Raw genomic sequence first — 24,852 nt, 5'->3', positions numbered from 1 at the left:
CACAGCAGGTGTTTTAACTGTACAAAATGACAGTATTTAACTTGATTCAGTTTACCTACATAGGACATTTGTGTCTGCTCTCATCTGCTCAGTTCACCAAACATGAACTTCCAAGTCCATTTCATACTCTGACGCAGTGAATCGGAGGATAAACATACTCTTGCAGACTAAGCATAGACCAAGTGAGTTGATTTACAAATCAGTAAATATGCCTTTTTCACATTTTCACGTCACATTTGGAAAAGCACAAGCGTAAATAAAAAATAAAAATAATTAGCCTAATGATGGCTGAATTCCATGTAGCTGCTTCATTTTCAGGGTCCTGGCATTTTGCGTGCTGGCTCACTGTCACACTGTCAGGTCATGTCACTTGAATAGAAGTGAGCATTCATTAATGTTATTAGTAACACCACTGCTTTTCCTGCTATGACAAATCAAAATGTCTGCTGTGAAAAGGCCTCTGGTGTGGAGTCTGAACCTTTTGGAATGACTTAAAAATCCCTCAACACCTTAATAATTGGGGGTGCTGTCAGACTCTCTGGGCATGCCCTCTTTAGTCCAATAAAATGTTACAAATTTGCTCCTTTTGAGTTCATTTGTTTGTCCTGCTATAAAATAACTAATGTTTTTGCTATCATGACTCTACACACATTTGTGCATACAGTGTATACAGTAGGTGGAGAGGCTTTATGTGATTGGTTTGTCCATTGGAGGGAACTTTGATTTCTGTTCACTGCAGCAGTTACCTCTCCTGCCCAGTAGTTGACGCTCTCTACTTAAATCTAAACTGTGACTAAAATCCTAAACCAGTTGCCCTGGGTCTTTGAGCCGTGTGTGATGTTATAATCAGCTTAGATGCCGGAAACTAAGACATTTTAATATGACTACTGAAAATTGAATAATAGGGTTTGATACTTTACACTGCACATTTGTTTCATTGTCAGTTTGGGTGTTTTGGGTATTTTAGCCTATTAAAATCACCATATTAATACAACTTTATTGTATTATATTATATAGTGTATTTAAAGCATATCTGTCTTGCATAACAGCTCTGACAATGTCCGTAAAATCTTGACTTCAGTCAATGCTGGTCAGTCAGGTCAAAGGGTGACCTGAGGTGGGCGGGGCTATGTTGTTGCTTTCCTGTGGGCGGTGCTAAAGAGCGGAAACATTTCATAACATGTTGTAGGAACACCTCACAGATTGTATTCCTTTTGTGGTACAATGGTTGAAATGGTTCACCTACAGGGTGGTGCCAAGTGTTGAAACAAACTGCAGTACGAGCGGGGTTTCAGTTCTTACGTAAAGGCTATATTATACTGAGTTTAAGGTAAGACTTCTCAATGCCAGCCCTATATTTAGCCTACGCTAAATAACTAGCTTACGTTAGCTAGCAGTCTGCAATGTTTCAAAGTACCGCTATCTCTTGAACAGTGCTGGAATCAAGGCATGCGGTACTGACGGTAGTTAACGTTACTGCTAAAAGATACCTCACACCGAGCTAATATCTATTAATCTGTTAAACCAATTGTATTCAAGACGCACACAACCTGTCGGGTAATATCAAGTCAAGTCGATATTACCCGACAGGTTGTAGGACAAGTAGTAGAACTAAACGATTAATTGATTATGAAAATTGTTGCAAATACATTTTCTGGTGATCAGTTAATTTACAGTTTCAGCTCTAATAACAATAATAACTTCTGGGGTTTTTTAATCAAAAAATAATAACCATTCTCCTAAATTCCAATACTTGTTTTTACAGATGGCTGCATCTCTGGCCAACAGAGCGATAGGAGCCGTCGTAGGATCAGCTGTGGCAGATGCAGCAGGTTATAATAGTAAAAAATCTATCATACTGTAGAGTTAAGTTGTATCTGTACACTCAGTAAACTGCCTTAAGGTAAAAAAACAAAGAGCCTTAACATTAGTAAGCTCTTTTCTGCTGAGATTCTAGTTTTTTGCTATCATCTGAGTCTTTGACCTTGAAGACAATACTTTTGCATGTTGTCGCACCTTTACCATACTCAGCTAGCCATTTAATTTCAAGGGACTTCTGGTTCTGATCAGAATTAAATTGACCTGATGACTTGTCCCCTACAGCGCAGCCCCTCCACTGGGTGTACGACCTCCAGAAGCTGCAGGGGATTCTGGCTCAGGATCCAAACCCTGAGTTCCGCTCTGAGTCGGTCAACCCTTTCTACAGGAGGCAGACGGGCCAGCAGAGCTGCTATGGAGACCAGGCGTTTGTCCTGCTGGAGTCCTTGTCTGAATGTGGAGGTACCCAATAGACTGCCTCATGGTCACGTCAAACTTTTACATCTGAAAGAAAATAAAGCCTCAAAGTGTGCACTTCCCATCATTGTTGACACTATAATTAAACCTGTCGAGATGACTCAATAGCAGGGTGATGATCTCCACATCTTTTCGGGACATGCAGCATACCCATCCTCCCCACACCTGAATTATCTGCACATTAGACCCCTCAAAAATCAAAAATACATATTTTTCCTCTTACCTGTAGTGCTATTTATCCATCTAGATTGTTTTTGTGTGAGTTGCCGAGTTTTGAAGATATCAGCCGTAGAGATGTCTGCCTTCTCTGGAATATAACGGAACTGGATGGCACTCGGCTTGTGGTGCTCAAAGTGCCAAAAAAATACATTTGAAAAAACAGCAATGTCTCTTTCCAGACTCATCATGACCCGGTTACTCGAGATAATCCACAGACCTTGTTGTGAGCAGTTTCATGTGTGTATCTGTAGAAAGAAAATAGTTCCTACATGAAACTGCTCACAATTTACTTATCATGATTGTGTGCCTTAACAGTGTGAGGTTTATGTTTGCCTATTAACCTGTTTGGCCAGATCTAAATGTTGACGATCTGAAGCAGCGTACACTGAAATTCTTTGGGCCTGGATCAGAATATGACACGCCTGTCAACGATCCTTACAGAGAGAGAGGAGGTAGGAAAACTATCTTTCATGCTGTTGCTGAAGAATCAATTCACCTCTTTTCACTTAGTGGAAAGGTGGGAATGCTGATGATGTTGTGTTTGTCCTTGTGAATACCAGGGCCGAGACCTCAGCTGCCTATCGAGGGACCATGGAGACATGGGAGTTTGAAGAGCTTTCTGAAGAATGTGGATGCAGGCAAAGAGGAGACAGGTACATCTGCAGTAATTTCATTACAATGACTAAGACTTAACTAAGATAAACAGCTCTAACTAATGTGTTGTATTTGCCACAGGCTGTGAGAACGACTGTCAGGTTGATGGAATAGCCAAACTGGCACCGATAGTGGCTTTTTACGCAGGAAAGCCTGACATGCTGGAAAAGGTTGAGCAGGCAGTCCGTGTCACCCAGAACAATGATGCATGTGTGGCAGAGACTCTGGCAGCTGCAAGGTCAGTTTTCCATATACATCAATTTGCTCTAACTTTTCACTTTCTGTTACTGATGACAATACTGTTCATTTCTAAATCTTGGATCTGAAACAACTACTAAATGCCAAAAAAATCAAACAGGTGCAAAGACATTTTACCTGGTAATCAGCACTGACACCAATGACACTCTCGATGCAGTAGAAAGTAGATGCAGTAGGACACAAATGTACTTTATTACAGTTGACCAAATACAGGCACACAAAGGCCACATCTGTGATGGTGGAATAAACACAAACACTCTTGAAGGAGGGCATACATAGTATTAGAATGTACTTGTCATGTCGATACTTAAAATATGTTATATACGGGAAGTCGCAATGTCATGCCATCTCTCTGTCTCCACTCATGTCCTGTTACCTCTCTAATGTCCACTATCAAGATAATGGCAAACATACCCCCCAATACTTAAAAAATATATACATTGTGAAATATAATATCAACATATATACTTAAGTGTCTCTGCTGACAGAGAGTTGAATTCCAGATATGTCTTTTTGTTATTTATTTTTTGAATGCTTTTTGCCATCCCATCAGTAATGCTGATGCATCATCAGTGTAAATGCAGCACAGCTTTACTTACAACATGGTTTAAATCCTCAAAATAAACTCTTTAAATATAGTTATTGTTTGCTTAATTATTTATTGACATGCGTTATAAACATAAATCAACATAAAATTTGAAATGTAAAGTTGCATGTAAATGTCCCCAGCATTATCTCTGCCAGAGAGCAGCAGGAATCCTCAAACTCAAGCATCTACAATTCAGGTGTGCAGAAGCAGATCCAATGGTTAAATTAACTCACTCCATTTATGTAAAAAAACACCAAGCGCAGATGGGGATCAGACTAAAATTGAAATAAATAATGGATTGAACGTTGACTTATTTTCCAGGTTCCTGGAGTATTTCATCCTGAACGGTCCTGATCCAAAAGCCTTGGACTCGGTGCTCGATCAGCTCAGTGACCCGAACAGAAAGCAGCCCCAGGATCTGGACAAAGCAGTCATTGGTATGTGAGGCCTGCAGCATTGTTGCTTCATCACTACACCAAAGTCATGGGACTGAGTCAGGGGATTAAAGGGTGTACCCTTCCTCATTTTGTGCTAGTTTAATATACTGAATAGTTACTATGTTTGTAATCATTTGAGCAGACTTTAACATCGCCCGTGACTACATTCCTCAGTCTAAAGATACATTTATGTAACTTTACATTTGTACATATGGCATTTTTTAAAATATATTTGAGTGACTATGGGTTGACCTTCTTCTGTGATTGATTCCAGGGCACATTCATCAGGTGAAGGAGAATTTATCAAAGACTCCTCAGGAGCTAATCCCCACTGTGTTTCCAAACACATGAGGTATCCTCACGAAGCTCGTTTTAACCTTTCTCATCACTAAGTCGTACTTTTAATGAGCAAAGATCAGTAATCGATTACTACCTGTAACTTACGCAGCTGTCATTTACAAGACAACCAGTTAAAACGCCTTCATGCCGTTCACATCTGGTGCTGATGTTCTTTCAGGTTTGCCAGGTGCGTTCCAAGCAGCGCTGCATGGAGTCCTGACAGCCAAGCACTACGAGCAGGCTGTCAGAGATACCATGAGCTGCGGGGGTTGCACCTGCAGCAGAGGATCCTTCATCGGAGCCTGTCTTGGGGCTCAGGTATGACTGTGTGCTAACCTTACATTCATTATGTTTAATGTTATGCCAGTATTGTATGTCTCATGATTTATGAAATGTGCTATTTTAATTCTCACAGATTGGACTCGAGGGAATTCCAGCTTCCTGGACATCCAAAACCCTGCGTCATGACTCCGTGTTGGAGCATGCCGTGAAGATAACCAAACACCACCAATAGTTACTCTTTTTCTGGCAGTGTAATGTGTTTTACAATCTGAGGTGGCTGAGAACAAAATGAAAAACTGTTGAGCTTTCACAGAACAGTGAATGAACGTTCTTGTCTAAACTGTTGGACGGCAAGAGCCAGATGCTTTTGTCTCTGTTAAAGTTAAACATGTTTGTTCAGATGTTCAGTAACTGAGTCTTTCTGCAATAAAGTAATTCTGAAAAAAATATGTTATGTGCAGGGTTGAACTATGATGCAACCTATGTTGACCAGTGATGGTAAAACTCATTATGAAAATAAAACTAATAATAAAGCACTAACTATGTTTCATTAAAACATTATGACTGGTGAGTGATGTACTGTATGACTGTCCTCTGCTACCATAGCTGCACTAATAGTCATGGATAGATGGATTTGTGTAAACCTCATAGGTATCTTTATGCTTTCTTATTATAGAAAGAAGATACATTTTAAACATGTTTTTCAACTGGGGTTGAAAACTTCAAATGTTTTACTTGGATATAAATTTTGTGTAGGCTGACTGTAATTTAACATTTGTAGTGAATATGGCGGCCAAAGACCAGTCAAGACAAACTCAAAAACCTTTGCTCATCATCAGAGTATTTCTGGTCTGTTTTTTTTTTTTTTAACGAAATACATAGGCATAAAGCTTGGAAGATTTATAATGATATTATAAACTAAATAATTACAAACTATTAAGAAAGTCTCATCTAAGATAATACATGTAGTTTACTGTGAGAAATGTACTAATAATATTTAAAAAAGATATGGATTATAGTTGCAAGAAAGCATCTCCCAATTATTCTTTCAGTGTGTTTACTCGTCGGTACATATTTACAACATTTGGTTACTTTTTTAGGCCAACAAAAAATAAATCAAGTATTTTTTCACCACAATTATATTCCAGTCAGTGTGAGGAAGGATTTTAAACAAGATTTTGAGCCTCATGTTAGAAAATGACATTTATAGACAATATGATTAAAAAATTAACATATAATATGAAAAGGCATGTTAGAGACTATATATTTGGTAAGTTCCATGGGGAGGGGGACTTGACCTCAAAACCTGGCTATATCCCTGTTTGTAGATTCATGAAATACTTTTCTGTAATTACCATCATAACTTTGTATTATCCCGATGGAATCAAACAAGGTAAACAAATGCACTCTGAATCTAAGACTCGGCGTACAAACACCCGTTGGACTACAACCGCGAAAAGAAGATTGCCCCACCACAGCCACCGTAGAAGTTTCTGACGACAGAGTTGGTTAGCGCTTGGGAGTCAAACATGGCTGGTAAAGGGGGGAAACAGAGTCGTTCGGGCTCTGGCTTTTCAGGTAGAAAAGGTGCAGGTGAACAGGAGGAAGAGGAGCAGCCGCTGCAGGCTGTTTTAGTCGCCGACAGCTTCAACCGGAGGTTTTTCCCGGTGACCAAAGACCAGCCGAGGGTAGGCAGCGAGCTAAGCTAACTGGACCGCTAATTGGTAGCTAACTAATGTCCATGCTGTAAACAGTGACAGGGCTGCACTGACACTGAGGAAACCATTTTAACATCTCTAAACATGTCACCTTTAAGCCCTTGATTGAGCTGTTGTGTTGCTTTTGTTTTATAATGCTTGGTGACTTATTTTCAGTTTCCACCAAGAGGCTGTGCAGTTAACGTTACTCCACTCACGTCATCTGTCACATTGTCATTGTTGACAGGCTTTGCTGCCGCTGGGTAATGTTGCCATCATCGACTACACCCTGGAGTTCCTCACTTCCACTGGGGTGCAGGAAACATTTGTCTTCTGCTGCTGGATGTCCAGTAAAATCAAGGAACACTTGCTGTAAGTTTCCCCAATGCTGTGGGATTATCCACATCTGTGCAAATTGGTCTCAATGAAAGATGTTGACCTGTGGCTGTGTCTGACAGGAAGTCGAAGTGGTGTCGACCCACCTCTCCAAACACAGTCCACATCATCACCTCGGAACTGTACCGCTCCCTGGGGGATGTGCTCAGGGATGTTGATGCAAAGTCTCTTGTGCGCTCGGACTTCGTGTTGGTTTACGGAGATGTTGTATCGAATATTGACATCAGTCAAGCACTGCAAGAGCACAGGTAAGAGATTATCTAAGTCTTTTTTTATATAGTCAGGAGGAATGACAATATTAGAGATCCCAAGGTCTGGGTTGCCCTAATATTCAGTGTCATTTTGCTTATGCACAGGCATCGTAGAAAGATGGACAAGAACATATCCGTGATGACGATGATCTTCAAGGAATCATCGCCAGGTCACAGGTCCCGCTGTGAGGAAGATGATGTCATTGTTGCTATGGACAGCAAGAGCCAGCGGATTTTACATTACCAGAAAACACAAGGGCTGAAGAGGCTACAGTTCCCCATGGTAAGAGTTTCACATTTTTTCAAATCTTTAACTTACTCGGGCTTTGGATTGATGAATGACATTCGCTCCTGTTTGTTTCGCAGAACATTTTCCACAGTGGAAGTGACGAGTTTGAAATCAGACATGACCTCCTGGACTGTCATATCAGTATCTGCTCCCCACAGGTTAGTGTCCAAACAGAGACAGGAGCTATTGAACTCATCATTACTTATTGAGGTAACAAGGTTTTTCCAACTTTTTCAGGTTGCTGAGCTCTTCACTGACAATTTTGACTACCAAACTAGGAATGACTTTGTCAGAGGGATGTTGGTCAATGAAGAGGTACTACACAGCCATAGTTATTTTTATTGAAATTCATGTTATGCTACAAATGCCATTTAGTGCAGCCTAAGCCATCATTTATTTTATTTCTGCTTAGATTCTGGGCAACCAGATACACATGCATGCCACCAAGGATGGTTACGGCGTCCGAGTGTCCAACCTTCTCATGTATGATTCGGTGTCGTCGGACCTCGTGCGGCGGTGGGTCTACCCGCTCACCCCCGAGTCCAACTTCATTGACCAGAAGGGACGGAGCTGCACGTATTCTCGCCACAACGTCTACCGAGGGTCCGGAGTCAGCCTGGGCCACGGCAGCCAGATGGAGGAGAACGTTCTCATTGGCTGTGACACTAGCATCGGCGCTAACTGCTACATTTCTAACAGTGTCATCGGTAACAATTGCACCATAGGTGAGCTCCCTGACCAGCACCATCCCAAACTGCAAGTGCTGATTTGTGTGTGTTTGAAAGTAGGAGATGATATATAAGTATGTAATAAAAGTGGTGTTAACAGTCCCCCTTTTTTTTTATTGCAACAGGTGACAATGTAATCCTGGACCATGCCTACATCTGGAGTAATGTTCACATTGCCAGTAACGTGATGATCAGCCAATCTGTGGTCTGCGACAAGGCTGAGGTCAAAGAAGGGGTGACGCTGAGTAAACAGTGTGTCCTGGCGTATAATGTAAGCAATGTATATGTTATCATCATCTGGTTTCTTTACTCCTCTATGACAGTAAACTGAATATCTTTGGGTTGTGGACAAAACAAGACATTTGAGGACGTCATCTTGGCTTTGGGAAACTGATAGACATTTTTCACCATTTTCTGACATTTTATAGACCAAACAACAAATCGATTAACCGAGAAAATAATCGTTAGTTTCAGCCCTAGTAATTAGTTAAAAGCTCATTTGTGAGTTTGCAGAACTGCTGTCCATGTTAAAGATGCTCTGAGAGACTTTGCATGAACACACTTGAGATGTCTCCAACGCTTCCACTTGAGCTGACATTTTTACGTTGTTTCAAAAGCTACAAAAACTCAACACATTCCAACATTAAATCTGTTTCAAATGTTTCAACTGCAAGTTTGTATTCGCCAGCACACGTAAACCCTCTTTAAAATGTTTTCTAGTTAAAAGCTGATATATCAAATGTAATATTTGTGAGTTTACAGAACACTGTTAATGCTGTACTGGAGAACTTTGCATGTTGGGAAAGTTCATGCAAAGAGCTAATAGAACAGATATTGAGGACTGTATGTAGTAAAAGTCATGTAACACTGTTAGTAGGTTTAGGTTTAGAAGAGTCCTGCTTTTTTGGACAATGTGTTTGCACTTTACTCTGTAGGAGAGAGATCTTTTTTCTTTTAAAAAAAAAATTATTATTATCCATCGCTTTCTGTTTGCCAAGATGATTCTCCACCACTCCATTGTGAACAACGGCACTAGCAAACATTTGGTGAAATCTATGACTTTCTCTATCTCATCACTTAATTTTCTGGGAACTGTTTTCAAGGTGGTGATTGGACCAAACATCTCTCTATCCGAGGGCACTGTGGTGTCCATGCACCATCCAGATGAGGAGGAGGAGGACGAGGATGATGATGAATTCCTGAGTGACGATGCCGAGGTTGGTCACAGTAAAGACAAAACCAAACTGAAAGGTGTGTATTGACTGTGTACTGATGTATACATAAATGAACAAAACTCTTAAATGTTTCTGGTAATGAGCTTTGTTTCCTTCTGTCCTCCAGTATTCAACCCAGCAGAGGTAGGAGCAGAGGGAAAAGGCTACATCTGGAAGGCCAGCAGTCTGGATGACACAGAGGATGAAGAGCTGTTGCAGTGTCTCTGGGGTAGGATAGCAGCTTGGCCGGCTTGTAAAGTTTATCACAGAGTCAGTAAAACTGGCATTTCCCATGATGCTGTAGTCCATGTCAACAGCCTGGCTTTTATTTCTTGTGCAACAGGTTTGGTGTTGAACCCTGACCCTGAGAGTGAAAGTGAGGACAGCGAGCCTGATGGTCCTGACGATCCAGTGATCCCCTCCCCTGAGATGGATGATGTCAAAGGTGAGAGTTGTTAATTTCACCTGTTTGTGGAACCATATGACCTGCCCCCTACTGGCCAAAGAGACAAAATACCAACCACAAAACCAGTGATTTTAGTCATCCTCTGATTTATGTAATTACTCTCACAAAAACAGTTGTACTTCACTGTAATAGAAGGTTGAAATTTAGACAGAACATCAGGAAATTTGATAATGTGTTTTACAAATACATTACATACCCGAATGGAATGCATTAATCACTTAAAGGCTGCAACTTTATTAATGTACTCCTTGTTTATAAAATGTCAGAATATGGAGCTCATCTCAATTTTTCTGAGTCAATTAATCAACTAATTGTTTTAGCCCTGTTTCACACACTCATTGCATTAGATGGTGGCTCTGAGCACCAGCTGTTCAAACCTTTAGACAAATATTATAAAAAAATCAGAATAACATTTTTCATGAAAAAGCCATTAAAAAAAATTCCCTGGGCCTTTTCCTTAAAATAATCATTCTATGCTCACAGAATAAAGTCTGTACCAGAGCACAAAAGCTATTACATTTGCATTCATTATCTTTTGCTGCCTCTGTTTTAGGTAATTTAGGAATATAATTTCATCTGACTTTCTATCTGCCAACACATCATTTTAAGGTGCTGTAAATTCCTAATAATCTCAAAGGAAGTTTCCTGCAAAGAACTATGTAATTTAGTACTAATTACAGTGAAAATCGTTAAGCTAGCTTAACCTAAAGTCTTTCAGTCAGTGCATATCAGGTCAGCTGAACATGCAAAAAGGGGACATTTGTGTTATAGGCACCATTTTACATATATGGAGAATAAAGTTTCCCATAATAAATAAATAATGAATGAATATTTACTAGGATTTAAACGGGTGTTTCCTCTGGAAATCAACATTTGCTTTTAAACCCAAGACAACTAACTAAACTTATAATAATTACTACCAAATTACACAGTTCTTTCTAGGAAAAATTATTAGGAAATAACAAACCTGCAAAATAGGGTTATTTCTTTTTCCTTTCCTTTCTGACTCTTCTTCTTTGGTCTGTTCATGTGTAGTCTTCCAGATGGAGGTGCTGGGGACTCTGCAGAGAGGATTGGAGGAAAACATCAGCTGTGACAATCTTGTACTTGAGATCAACTCTCTCAAGTAAGGGGGAACTTCACATTGCCTGCAGTTCTATGGCTCTCTGTCAAAGTGATTGTTTTTGCACATTCAGTTTGACACACTCTTTCTTTTCAGGTACGCCTACAATATCAGTCTGAAGGAGGTGATGCAGATTTTAACCAGAGTGGTGCTGGAGTACCCTTTCCAGCAGCAGGGCCCACAGATTACCCCATCACAATATGTTGCTCTGCTCCTACCTGTAAATACGTTTTTTTAATTTTTTGTTTTTTTACAGCACATACATGTTAAGTGTAGATATGATAGAAATACATATCCTCAATTTAGTTTTGACTTTTGTCTTTGTCCTCCTCTCAGTTACTGAAGAAATGGGCGCCGGTGTTTAAGAACTATGTGAAGAGATCACAGGACCATCTAGACTGTCTCTCTGCCTTTGAGGAACACTTCCTGGAGAAGGAGAGTCACTGGGCTGCTATGGTCAAGGTCAGGGTCAATCAGCACTACCATGTACACTCAGTAATCTGCTGACTCTTATAAAGGTTGAACTCAGGTTACAAGAAAAGATGTTGGTCATTGAACATCAGGAACCATGTAATTCTGCAGTTTATACATCAAGCCTGGTGCTGAAGGTGCTGTGGGTGTTTTTCCTATCCAGGTCCTGATGAACATGTACCAGCTGGAGATCCTGGAGGAGGAGATGATACTGCGCTGGTTTTACCAGGGAGCCACCACCGACAAGAGCAGACAGCTCCGCAAGAACCAGGGGGTAGGTACAGTACAGGGGGAGCTGGGTCACAAAGGACACATGGCTTTATTAGATCATTTCACAATTATACAATAAAGGGTTGAAGTTTGGATGATGTGGTAAGACACCTATAGAGACAGAGTAAGAATGCGTCATACTCTGAAAACCACGCCCACCGGAAGGTAAAACAATCAGTGCCACAATATGCATCCAAGGGCTGAGATGCTGACAAAATGCCTGTAGCTAGCTAAAAACATTAGATTTCAGCATGTCAAAGGATTATTTTAGCACCCCATGTCTACCAGAGAGGAAAAGGTATATTGACAAACTCAATATTGTGGGTTTATCTCAGTGTCCCTTCTCCTTACCTCGCTTTTCTCGGAGAAATGTTACTATAGTAAGCGAAGGCACTTGGAAATGTAATACTGCATAGCTTTCTGATTTATCCACATTCCCCTCTACTGTCAAAATGCTTTAGCTTAACTTACAGAAATATAGTTAGCCTAAAACTGAATATTTGACTTACCAGTGACAAAATGCTTGCTGCACACGTAAGCGTACTGAGTGTCAGGATCCCACAGTTTTCCCATTCTTCCTGCTGATGCCTCACGTCTTATTGCCTGTATCCAATTTTGTCTTCTTAAAGGCTCTGCTTTTCGGTTCGGCAGCTTATAAAAACTTAGTGCTGGGTTCTTTACCCAGTTGGTAGTGCATCCGACCACACAGCAGGTTTTAGGCATTTTTCTGTTGTTTGCTAGCAGACGGAAGTGAATCTGCATCTTCACGCAATACAGAGTCAATGGAGAGCGATGAATTGTTTTCCCCTCCGGGTGTGGGCAGGACTTAATTGCGCTCTGTCTCTATGTAAAAATAAAACAGCAATATGTTACCAGCTGGTGTCAGCACAAGAGAAGTAAAACATGTGAGTATGGATAGCATTGAGTTAGTTACCAGTAGATGTTAAAGAGAGGAGTTCAATAAACACATTTGGCCTAATTCATCCTTTCTTTGAATGCTCAGAGGAAACTGCATTGCTTATGGCAAGGCGAGTTTATTTATGTGGCACCTTCCCCCCAGGTAATTCATTAATGCAAAGTTCTTTACATAAGGAATAAAAGGCATTCAGAAATAGACAATGTAGAGGAAGATAAAATGGTAGGGTAGAGGTAGGTAAAATTACACGCTGTAACACTATTGTAGTGACCCAGTGATCGGTAATAACTATATTATACTATATAACTATATGATTTTTATTTTCCATACCTATGAGCACTGTTGAACTTTCCTTGAAATTCATTTTAACTACAGTTGTTCAACTCGCCTAGCATGTGTCCACCAGCAAATGTCATGGAGTTTATGAATGCCAGATTTCTCACACAACCCTGTTCTGATGTATATTTTTCTCCAACAGCTTCAGAAGTTCATCCAGTGGTTGGAGGAGGCTGAGGAGGAAGAAGGAGAATAATGAGGAACACTTGAGACAGGACAAAGTTGACTCTGTAAAACTTAAGAACCTGTTGTGTGAATAAAGGGATCTAGGCAGTTGGTTTTATCTCTACAGCAGTTTTCTGCTACTAGTATCCATCAGGACCTTCTCTGTACAGTTTAAGCTGACATACATTTAATCACATAGTGCCACGTCATGGTAAGGGCTGCGTGCTATGAATGTCAATATCCAAATAAACAAGAAAGATGCTCGGACTGCTTGGAAATGCATATCATCTGTCTCACTTTATTGTCAACACAAAATGTCTCATTCAAGATAAAACGGTTCCTACAAGGTTTTTAAAAGCGGTTTTATTCAGACTAAAATCATCACATTTTTAAAAAGACTGAACAACAGTGTTTAGCGCCCTTTTTCCCTACAAACTGAACACTGACTGCAGGTCATAAAACAATACAGTAAAGACCTAATGATCTAAGAGGTAGAAGATTATCTGCTAAATTGATACAGTCCAAATCTCCTTAAAATTGGATTTTGATTCCATCCTGGAAACTTGGACAGACAGTAATAAAAAAAACAATCATTTCTTTGATCCAGTTCCCAGTTAAAATCTTTAATCAAAAGTGAAAGTAAAAGAAAATAATACTCACATAATGCCATAAAATTACTGATTTTATCTAAGATTACAATAAACACAATTTCATTACAAAAAAAAAAAAAATTGTCCCTTGATAAAGTAGCTTTGAATTCTAAAGTAATGCTCCCCTGAGTTGTTTCATCATTTGTCACATGCTTCTCATAATAATTATGGCCCCATGACAGCAGAAGAAATTAGAGATTGCTTTGAGGCCATTTGACCAGCCTGTTCATGATTTCAGCTGAATTTGTACATGTCATAGCTTGACATGCTACTGTACAGTGTTAGACCTACAAGGAATTTTTCTTGTTGCCAGGTTGCTTTTAATCCCCCTAAGTAGACTCTTTTAGGCCGACTTCTTCATGATACAACAATTTTTGACAAGCGGTTAAAAATCTTGTGGTCCATTACTTCAAGTACGGTGGCCCTGAGGGGCCAAACAGAACAACATTGGATACAACACTAAAACAAAATATCAAACATTTCAGGAAACACAATAAAAGAGAAAACACAATAACATTTTATAGAACACAACAGTTTAGAAAATACATAATTGACTTGGGTTCTGTCGAATTACGACATTGTCGCTACCTTTTCCGTTTTGTGAAATGTCATGTTTTCAGTTTTGATCATTTGTTTTCAGTTTTGTTGTTGTGTTTTCTACTTTGTAAATGTGTTTTTTTAAAATGTGCTTTCTATTTCTCTAACATGTTTCATCCAGTGTTGTTGTGTTTTGCCCCTCACAGCCACCGTACATAAGGCTCTGATGCACCATGACAAGAAAATACCTGTCGGCAACGAAACAAATCTAAACATCCAACTGAATTATCTTAGCATCAGGATGGTGCTATGGAATATAAGATGCAACACCTGAGGCAGTATTGGGACACCCAAAAAGCTGTGACACTTGTTATCTGCAGTATCCACGCCTTCAAGCCTACTTTGATCTGTCATCCTGTTTCCCCACCAAGCCGTAAATGACCCTGGCCAAAAGAGAAGCCCCTGTGATGCCAGTAACAGCAGTCAGTGTCTTCCACATGCTGGCTGATCTCTCGTGCCTGTCCAAGAAGCTCCTGTAGTCAGTGGGTACCAGGATATACCTGCGGCCGTCCTGCGGGGCCTGCAGCCTCATCACCTGGCCCCCCTCCAGCACCAACTCACCAAAACCAGTCAGGGTGCTCCCCACCCGCAGCAGCTCCTCGCTCTCCTCCATCGCCACGGGTTTCTCCCCGCTGAGGCCATGCATCACCACGTTCACCAAGCCCTCCTCAGCACGTCTTACTTTGAAATAAACCCTCTCCAGGTAGCACCCAGCGGCATCCAGAGGGTTTTGCACCTTCACGTACAAGTCAGTGATGTAGGCTCCAGGGCTGACCAGACTGAAAGGCACCGAGTTGTTGGTTTCTTTTCTGTTCATTGTCCGAGAATTCCTGGAAAAGTAATCAAACTGTTATTAACAGGCTAGTAGATTGATAAAGAGACATTTTTGATTTTATTCTATAGTCTAATGTACCATGTCCTGCTGAGGGAGTTCCAGTATTTCCAGTGCTCCTCCGCTGTTATCTTCTGAATCACACCAAAGCATCGTGGGACAAACTGGCTGGGCAGAGGCTCCCCATCTGCCTGGACCAGACCTTGAAACAGATATGAAGGAAACTGTGATTCGTCTTATCTTAAGTATCTCCGCTACTGACCCCATTCAAAACTGCATTTATTAAATTGTTAATTCTAGACATATTTGTACCTTCTACAGCTACATACTGAAGTCGCTTGTGGGGAGATGTTTTCAGTACTCTGACCAAATGCTGATCTGGCTTGAAAACGGGTATTTCCTAAAATGAAAATTATTTTTAATTGTTAAATAACTAGAGCTGTATTAATTAACGTGACTCAAACAATGGATGTACTTACCTTCAGCTTTTTCAACTCTTTTTTCTTTTCTTGGTATAAATGATAGAAAAGGCCAGAGAAGGCAAAGCTGGAACCGACGCCAATCAAAACCAGCGGGTTCACAGGGAAGTCACCCATATCTGTATCTATGACAGGAATGCATAAACAACAGTCAACTACAGTACACATAGAAATTATCAGCGCAGAACTACGTCGTATGTTTTTGAAGAATAATTAGATAAAGGACAGAGAGCTGGAACAAAACTTACCTGCTAAAACTCGGACACATGTGCAATTTGGCCACAGAAATCGAAAACAAAAGCTTCAATTACGTTAAGTTCATTTCCTTGTCTGCCCACGTAGCGTCATGTTTCATCAGCCAATAGGAAATAAGAAGCATTTTTCTTATGAGCGTTTTGACCACCAGGTGGCGGCAGTGTCCGGTTTACTACTACGTATTACTTTCTTGCACACATAAATTGACACTGTTCAGTTTAACATTTAGTGTCATCCCAGCAGTGTTTAATATGAAATTGAAGCATTTTGTTCAGCAGGCTACCTGAACTCTCTATTTATTACTTGTCAGCAAGCCCACACTCATTTAAAACCAGTGGTAGAACATTGTTTCAAATAATTTACTTCAGTAAAAGTAGCAATACCACACTATAAAAATACTCTATTACAAGTTGAAATCCATCATTCAAAATTTTACTTACAAAGAAAGTACAAAAGTATTTCCAACACCTTTTACTTAAAAGTACTCATTATGCACAATGTTCCCTTTCAGTGTTATATCATATTTGATGCATTGACATGTCAGTGTTACTTTAATGTTGTGGTTGGATGAGGTGGCACTATTTTTTACTACTTCATATACTTTTGGGTAGATTAATCTGTAACCATGCAGCACATTTTATAAAGTGATCACATGTTTTGTATGTAAAATCTTAATCTGAAAAGTAGCTGTTAAACAAATGTAGTAAAAAGTAGCATAAAATACCTCAAAATTGTATTTAAGTATAATACGTGGATACATGTCATTTGTAACTTTCCAACGCTGCTTAAAACATATTATGTGTCGTGTAAATGTTCACATCCAGTTATCTTGAGTTTCAGATTAAAAACACACAGACCATAGACCATGTCATATTGCTCAGCAGTTAAACAAAAAGATCTAAAAAATGAGGAAGGAAGACCCCGAAACAAGTTAGTTCAAGTCAGGTTTATTTGTATGGCCAAATATTACTTTACATATAAAGTCTCAATGGGCTTCTCAAGCCCACAACATGTGCACCAGCAGGACAAGAACTCCCACAAGTGGTTGCTAAGTACATTTTCTCAAGTACTCTACTTAAGTAGCTACAATTTTGAGGTATTTGTACTTCACTTGAGTATTTCCATGTTATGCTACTTTATATTTCTACTCCACTACATTTATTTGACAGATAGAGTTACTTTGCTAATTAAAGGCTCCGTAAACCCACAGGTGTTTTCAATTACTTTGGCTGATTAGACCTTTAGTCAGGTGTAAAGTGGGCGGAGCTATGCTGGAAATTACGTGATGTCACCGAACTCTGTGCACTAATAATAGTGTTAACAGGGTCAATTGTCCCGCCTTAAAAGGTACAACAAAATCAACAGGGGGTAAGGGAGCTGTCAATCAAGCACAGTTTGTACACACCCACACAGTCAACACGAGTGAAAGCACCTCTGTGGGTGGACTATGGGTGTACAGGGGCACTAAGATTTTACATGCAAAATATATGATCACTATAAAATATTACATATACATTATTATTGATTAAACTACCAAACAGTATAATAAACTGTTAGAATTTGCTCCACTTTGACCAGCTACAACGTTAAAATGCAGCTTATTGTTTGATGCATCAGTAGTAACAAATCAATAATATATAAAATAACACTGACAGGGTCCACTCTGCATGTTGACTATTTTTAATTTTGATACCTCAAGTACATTTTTTTTCTGATAATTCTTTTTATTTAAGTAATATTTTGAATGCGGGACTTTTTATTAGTAGTAGTATCACCTTTACTTAAGTAAAGCATCTGAATACCGATGAATAGTTGCTGCCTCAGCCCTGGCTCTCTGAGAAGATAACTTTTACTTTAATGTCTTTTACACTTCACGCCAGTTTAATGCAATATGTTTACTGCTTACTATCATGATGTGATACTGATTAGATGCAACAGATGTTGCCAGTCTGAATGCGGTAGTCATCAACCTCCTCATTACAGGTTGCATATGTCTACAGTATGAGGTGTGAGCAGTTTCACCAAGGAGGATTTTCCCTTCTCTGATGGTTTTATTATAATGACTTTTCCAGTACTCCTATCCAGTATTTCACAATAGGAGAAAAGTCACACAAAATTAAAAAATCATTTGTATAGCAAAGTGATGGTTTTCTTCTTCCTCTTGTATCATGTTAATCATCTCATGATCTCTCAGATTTAGGTCCAGATCACCTAAGTACACTCACCACTAAAGCAGCTAATCCTCTGATTATGTTTTTACTGAAAGTTGCCGGCACTGACCAACGTAATATACCCATGCATCATAAAGTAAAGCGTCACAGCATTTGCCAACTTCCTTTTTCTCTGTCTCTGTCTCTCTCTCTCTCTCTCTCTCTCTCTGTGTGTGTACTGAATAGCTGACTTTGTTCTCTTGGCAAACAGCGTTTGACTGTGAATGCACAACTGTTTTAAATGCGTGGTCATATTTTCTCCTGTCATTTGGATACTATCTACGCCTGTAGTTTCTAGACCCCCTTTTTTTTCAGGCTGTGAAAAGAGTTGCTGAAATTGACAATGTATCTGCACTGCTGGAAATACTGGAAATATATTCCCCTGTTGGTCCGTTTAATTCCTCAAATAGCAGGGAATCTTCAGGGTCATCTCTGACACCACTTTAATACAGTTTAACACCTGATGCCTAGGAGAAAAGAAGGCATATCATTAAAGAATGCCTTGATTTAGAGCTGCTTTTGTCTCTTAACTATACTTAATGCTCATCCTGATTGAGGTGTTGCTTCATTCCTCTTCAATATGTCTGTCCTTGACTGCTCAGTGAAAGCAAAATTGCGTTCAGTTCAAAATGATGGCGTCAGTTTTCTTATTGTTGGAATACCTTTCACTCAAACATACGCAACCTTGGTGCAGCATCTCCAAGCCTGCATGGAACAAAACCCTCGGATGACAATGACAACACTGACAGTCTCATATGAGATATGCAATGGCTTCATATACACAGGAAGTGATGTAAAGTGCCACCTCTTAAACTCCCGTGCTCCCGGTGGTGATGGAGGATTTAAGCACTGACCTACGCTACTCTCGATTGTTGGAAATAGGCCTTGACAAGGTTTGTGATGGTCTCTGGTATCCTGAAGAAAGGATGCCCAGAGGAAACTGTGAGGGACAGTTTCAAACGCGTTGGCAAGGTCAAGGAAAATAACATGGAGATCACTCTTCTCTTTCTTAGCAGTGTGTATTTGTTGCCAAATCATAAATCAGGACAAAATGAAAAGTCTGGCATGACCTCGTCTTTGGATACTGAATAGTTGTTATTCTTATTTCAACAGCAAAAAATGTCCCTGAGTTTTCCTTTCTGACTTTGACAGCTCAAAATTCTCACATATTTGTTTTAAAGACACACACACCCTTTGGCCCTTCCTTTCACTGATGAGTGAGAGCGGACAAAAGACACACTGCTTTAGAGCAGCCGGCCTGGATGTCTATGCCAAACTATTTCTCTGTGCTATTTCCCTACTGTATAAAATGCATTTAATACAGTGGAGAATGGGTGATACAGGAGTTATCCAATAATAACGGATGGTTAACACAAATGTCTGCATTTATGCTTTACACATCAGAAGCTCTTGACATAAGGGGACTTTGCGGCCTTGAAAATATAAGGTCTATTGTCCAGTATTTCAGACAGAAAGATTGTTTTCTTGTAAGACAAGTAGAAATGAAAGATGTTAACGATAATATAACACCATATCCATGAAATTTGGGATTAATTACATTGAACTACTGACTTCGGCTGATGTGAGGCATCCATACTTGTTTTGGTTTTTCAGCCACTTCCGTATTATTACCGAGTATAAGTATAAGTTTGTATAAGTACCGATATATACCGAAGTATAATTCGTATAAGTACCGAGTTGGAAACTCTGATATGATATGAACCTGGCATACGTCATGAAGTATTGGACACATTGACCTGATGATGGTGCTAGGTGGAAAGTTAGGGGATCACCAGAGTCGTTAGAAATGATCCTCTGGGGAACATTAATGTCTGTACAAAATTGAATCCAAAAGGGCCTGATTGGTGGACCGACCTGCTGACAGACAGACATTGCCATCCCAAGAGCCACACTGCTAGCGTGGCTAAGAATGACCTGGATGACAAAACCACTCAAAAGTCCTCTGAGTGCAGGTGGTAAATCCACTTCATGTGCGTCCCTGCAGGGAACTGCTACTAAAACATATCTGCCTGCCTGCAGTTTTGGTGACTTCATGTAATCTTTCCATTTTAAATGATAAATGACACAGTTGAGAAAATCCTACACTCAAATGGTTTATGGAACACTTTCAGCACCCACGAGATAATACCAAAAACTGTTTTCTGCAAACCAAAACAGAGCTGTCAAGCTGCTGATCAGCTGTTTCATTTTGTCAAGGAAGCTTGACAAAATGAAATAGTATTCCTCGTCTCATTGTTTTATCAGGATTTATAGGCATTCCCATCAGGCATTAAAGCAAACACACACACACACACACACACACGCTGTGCACTTACAAACTGATTTACATTGCTTTTGGTTTCCCTGCTGGGAAGATAATTTCACTCTGATCTTGATTTCAGTTTGATGACTTTGATGCACCTTCATAATTACCATCATTGCCTCCATTAAAATATCTAGGGCGTTGACTGACAGCTCGTGGATCAATTCAGACTCTCATATCAGCATCTCAATGAACCCCACAGGTTGTTTGTCAGGAGTTATGTTTCAGCTTGTGTGTTAAAGGCAAGAATTTATGCAGCAATTACCAACAATGAGTAATTCCCACATTCATTTTGAGCGATTAATGCTTTAATTACAGTAAATGAGACCCTTGCAGCCTCTGATTGGCACCACATTTCATACTGTTTGTCATCATGTTGAGATTTTGCAGCTGTACTACGACTGCTTTATGGCACAAAACAGGAAGATGTCGTTGATCTAATTGTGCAAACTGAGCTAAAAGCTTCCACACTTTCGAGCAGAGAAGGACGACAAATAGAGAACATGTAAACACGTTTATCCTCTTTAGAAGCAAAGATGATCTTTATGACAGAGGGTTTACGAGAAACGTGTTCTTAATTTTGAGACACTGGCAATAAAACGCCACTGCCAACTGGTATGGGAGAGTGGTAAACATGGTGGTGTCAAATGTTCGCTGTAATGACACCTAAGTAGCACAATTATTTTGACTATGAACTACTGAATTATTTTGAGATACAACTACTTTCTGACATTGCTAACAAGTGCACTCATTCTGGAATTAAATGTGATTGCACACTATCACAGACGACGTTAATAACACTTTGTGTTAGAAGTAAGGAAGCATGCACGCAGATCAGGCCTCATCAGATGTTTATGGATGAGCACAAGAAACTAGGGATGGAAAGGAGCTTCCTGTCCTGAAATTCCACAAGATTCATCCAGCAGAACTCAAACGGCCAAATATTTGACTTCCATCCCAGAGGAAGGTTATTCTGACATCCATCAAAGCTTTCATAAGCCTCGGTGAGTCACCCGCTGATATTAAAGCCAGACCAGTAAAACACAAGGTAAAGCACGTGCTGCCACCGGAGGATCCAGTGCATGGGAAACAAGGATCGGCTCTGTGTATTGTTATCAGTAACATATATTCCTCATGCACACTGACTCACGAGCGCGTGATGACAGAGCAACCGTCTGAGCAGACACAAACAGACACACGCTGTATGTTTTTCACTTGTGTCGAAAAGCAGAAATATTTTCTCTTCCCACACCTGTTTTTGATGAATTATGAGCTTCACAACTCTATTCTCCACAGTTTGTTGCAAACACTTCACACATGTGCACCGTGCATCATTCTCTGAGCACACAGTAGCTTTATCTTATCTGAGAGCAGTGTGTCAGCTATGACCAGCTCCATATCTGGGAGCCAACTGAGAGACACTGATTTTTATTGCATGTACTTCCACACTTCAGCTGAATGTCTACTGTATATGGTCTTCTATACGGTCTGAATAAAAGCAATAAAGAAAGATGGCTTAGTGGTTCTAGTGCGTATTTTGTTGGACTGTGAATGTTAAGTGACAGTGACATATTGGCTGATGACCTTAATCTATAGAAGCAATAATAACTGTTGAGACTGTAGAGAGGATGCTTCAACTTTATGGTCATTTTAGTGGATTTGGTTTGTTGCAATGTTTTATTGGATTGTATTATATTATAAGGTGTGCCTAATATTTCTCAGCCTCCCTTTTTCATCTATATACACTATACAGATGGGCGACAAATTATAGTTTTTTACAATTGCTATGACAGTTTTTTCGATACATTTAACAATTTTCTTAAACTCTTAACACACCTAAAACACACAATTGGCAAAATGGTTAATTTCATGCTCAAAATCACACATTGTAAACTAAACCCCAAAACTAATTTTAAAAATACTAATAATAAACTAACACAATACACTTTGTCTAACAAAACACTGCAAACATGTTTTAAAATCAAATAATTATTCAAAACACTAACACATGTTCTCTTCCATCAGGAACATTTAGTCAATCATAACACAATGACAAAAAAAACCCCACTATCATCAGCTAAAATTACAGAAACTGCATTATTTTATGTGTCAGGTCTGCCCTTATACAACAGACAGTGTATTTTATTGATCATAGATTGTGTTTTGCATTGTAGTTTCTTTTGAAGCCTCTCTACATTTTTGTTTTGTTGGGTTTAGTAAATGCATGTATATTGTTCCTTTTCCACACAAGATCAGCCCAAAGAGTCTTCTTTTAGAACATATGATCATGCGATTGAAAAAACCTCAACACCTGAGTGTGGTTCCTAGATGGGAATCAGCTGTGATTTATATATTTGCATAATTGCAATAAGCTGTTTCTCATTAGCAATGGAATAAAATACAGGGAATATATTTGTGTTTCAATTCACAATATGAACAGCTGTTCACTTTGACTTTAGCCTATATAAGTTTAGATATATAGATATATATGTTTAGAACATCCCCTCCTTGAACCGCCACCTTAACGTGGTGGAGGGGTTTGAGTACCCGAATGACCCTGGGAGCTATGTTGCCTGGGGCTGTATGCCCCTGGTAGGGTCACCCATGGCAAACAGGTCCAGGGTGACGGGTCAGACCAAGAGCGGTTCAGAAGACCCTTATGGATTATTTAAAATCAAGGCCAGTTACGTCGCCCGGATTGGCTCTACCGGGGCCCCACCCTGGAGCCAGGCCTGGGGTGGGTGCCCGACGGCGAGCGCCTGGTGGCCTATGGTCATGAGCTTTGGGTAGTGACCGAAAGGACAATATCGCGGATACAAGCGGCCGAAATGGGCTTCCTCCGCCGAGTGGCTGGGCGCTCCCTTAGAGATAGGGTGAGGAGCTCAGTCACACGGGGAGCTCGAGTAGAGCCGCTGCTCCTCCACGTCGAGAGGAGCCAGCTGAGGTGGCTAGGGCATCTGATCCGGATGCCTCCTGGACGCCTCCTCGGGAGGTGTTCTGGGCATGTCCCACCGGGAGGCGGCCCGGGAAGACCCAGGACACGCTGGAGGGACTATGTCTCTCGGCTGGCCTGGGAACGCCTCGGGATCCCCGGAGGAGCTGGAGGAAGTGTCTGGGGCGAAGGAAGTCTGGGAGTCCCTGCTTAGACTGCTGCCCCCGCGACCCGGCCCCGGATAAGCGGAAGAAGATGGATGGATGGATGGATGGATGGATGGATGGATGGATGTTTAGAACATGATGTTATCTGTTCTGACATACAGTGTGAAAGCATTTGTAAATTTGACTGTAAAATTACATTGTTTTGGTCTTGGTTGAGCTTGTGTGTAAAAGAAGTTCAAGCATTTTAAATTGGTGTTAACTGTATGCATTTTGTATCAAAGCAACAAGAAATGTGTTAATTGTATAGCCTACAAAAACGGATGTTGTGCTAACCGAGTTTAGGAAACTTGTTAAATGTATTGAAAAAACTGTCATAGCGATTGTAAAAAAAACTGTAAAGAAAAAACAACATAAATTGTCTCAGGAAGGTGTTGATTCACATCATTTTCATCCTCATCAAACCATTTAGTGACTCCTTGTGCTTTGTATGGAAGTATCTGCTTTCCTTATGTTCCTCTACACATTTATTCAGATATCCTTTAATTTGTCACCTGGTCTGTAAGCCCTCAGAGGGCTCATATTGCTGTGGTACTCAATAATGTTATTTAGTTTAATTTACAGCTGCAGTGGAGGAAGCACTCAGATCCTAGTAGTTTAGTCCAGTGGTTCCCAACCTAGGGGTCATGAGATGATTAATGGGGTGGGAAGCAGATGACGAAGCAAAGCACTGCTACACAAATTTTTATTCCTTTTTTGGACTTTAATCTTTGGATCATTTTACCTGTTTGGGCCTTTAAAACAGTTTTTAAATGAAACCATGTGAAACATTCAGAGGGGAAACAACTCGTAGACATCAGAAACATGACAAAGGGGCCCACCACGAAAAAAAAAACTGTTTACAAGCCAAAAAGGTTGGAAACCACTGGTTTAAGCTTTAACTATGAACTGTGTTTTATAAGCTTCTATTTTTTATGTAAATTCTTAATCTGTAAAGTAACCAGATAACTATAGC

General features: G+C 40.1%; 3 protein-coding genes across 3 annotated transcripts; 2 read left to right on the top strand and 1 right to left on the bottom strand.

The window, feature by feature from the left end:
• Positions 1-1,145: 1,145 nt before the first annotated feature.
• LOC122887173 (crystallin J1A-like) lies at positions 1,146-5,629 on the top strand. The gene is made up of 10 exons (XM_044220131.1): positions 1,146-1,330; positions 1,766-1,832; positions 2,104-2,280; positions 2,868-2,966; positions 3,075-3,167; positions 3,250-3,406; positions 4,337-4,452; positions 4,727-4,804; positions 4,970-5,109; positions 5,207-5,629. Exons 2-10 carry the CDS (start codon positions 1,766-1,768, stop codon positions 5,303-5,305), a joined length of 1,026 nt encoding a protein of 341 aa, XP_044076066.1. The 5' UTR covers positions 1,146-1,330; the 3' UTR covers positions 5,306-5,629.
• A 926-nt stretch (positions 5,630-6,555) lies between these two features.
• Positions 6,556-13,677, top strand: eif2b5 (eukaryotic translation initiation factor 2B, subunit 5 epsilon). Its single transcript, XM_044219282.1, has 16 exons — positions 6,556-6,761; positions 7,018-7,142; positions 7,229-7,414; positions 7,523-7,700; positions 7,784-7,864; positions 7,944-8,021; positions 8,119-8,431; positions 8,560-8,705; positions 9,538-9,685; positions 9,776-9,877; positions 9,992-10,093; positions 11,150-11,240; positions 11,334-11,457; positions 11,574-11,699; positions 11,872-11,982; positions 13,373-13,677. Exons 1-16 carry the CDS (start codon positions 6,603-6,605, stop codon positions 13,424-13,426), a joined length of 2,124 nt encoding a protein of 707 aa, XP_044075217.1. The 5' UTR covers positions 6,556-6,602; the 3' UTR covers positions 13,427-13,677.
• Positions 13,674-18,354, bottom strand: LOC122886736 (mitochondrial ubiquitin ligase activator of nfkb 1-A). The gene is made up of 5 exons (XM_044219283.1): positions 16,202-18,354; positions 15,954-16,078; positions 15,787-15,874; positions 15,556-15,676; positions 13,674-15,472 (listed from the first exon to the last, which is right to left on the bottom strand). Exons 2-5 carry the CDS (start codon positions 16,068-16,070, stop codon positions 14,980-14,982), a joined length of 819 nt encoding a protein of 272 aa, XP_044075218.1. The 5' UTR covers positions 16,071-16,078; positions 16,202-18,354; the 3' UTR covers positions 13,674-14,979.
• Positions 18,355-24,852: the final 6,498 nt, after the last annotated feature.

The sequence above is a fragment of the Siniperca chuatsi genome, linkage group LG13 (assembly GCF_020085105.1).
Source record: "Siniperca chuatsi isolate FFG_IHB_CAS linkage group LG13, ASM2008510v1, whole genome shotgun sequence".
In the NCBI taxonomy this organism is placed as follows: Eukaryota; Metazoa; Chordata; class Actinopteri; order Centrarchiformes; family Sinipercidae; genus Siniperca; species Siniperca chuatsi.
This window is presented reverse-complemented; position numbering and strand designations above follow the sequence as displayed.

What these genes read in the sequence shown, in the direction of transcription:
- eif2b5 (XM_044219282.1), top strand. Translation starts at nt 6,603, where the DNA reads ATGGCTGGTAAAGGGGGGAAACAGAGTCGTTCGGGCTCTGGCTTTTCA. An exon ending in CAAGCACTGCAAGAGCACAG is followed by an intron (nt 7,415 to 7,522) that starts GTAAGAGATTAT and finishes GCTTATGCACAG; the next exon opens with GCATCGTAGAAAGATGGACA. An exon ending in AGTGTGTCCTGGCGTATAAT is followed by an intron (nt 8,706 to 9,537) that starts GTAAGCAATGTA and finishes ACTGTTTTCAAG; the next exon opens with GTGGTGATTGGACCAAACAT.
- LOC122886736 (XM_044219283.1), bottom strand. Translation starts at nt 16,070, where the DNA reads ATGGGTGACTTCCCTGTGAACCCGCTGGTTTTGATTGGCGTCGGTTCC. An exon ending in AAGAGTTGAAAAAGCTGAAG is followed by an intron (nt 15,875 to 15,953) that starts GTAAGTACATCC and finishes TTTTCATTTTAG; the next exon opens with GAAATACCCGTTTTCAAGCC. An exon ending in TCAGTATGTAGCTGTAGAAG is followed by an intron (nt 15,677 to 15,786) that starts GTACAAATATGT and finishes ATCTGTTTCAAG; the next exon opens with GTCTGGTCCAGGCAGATGGG.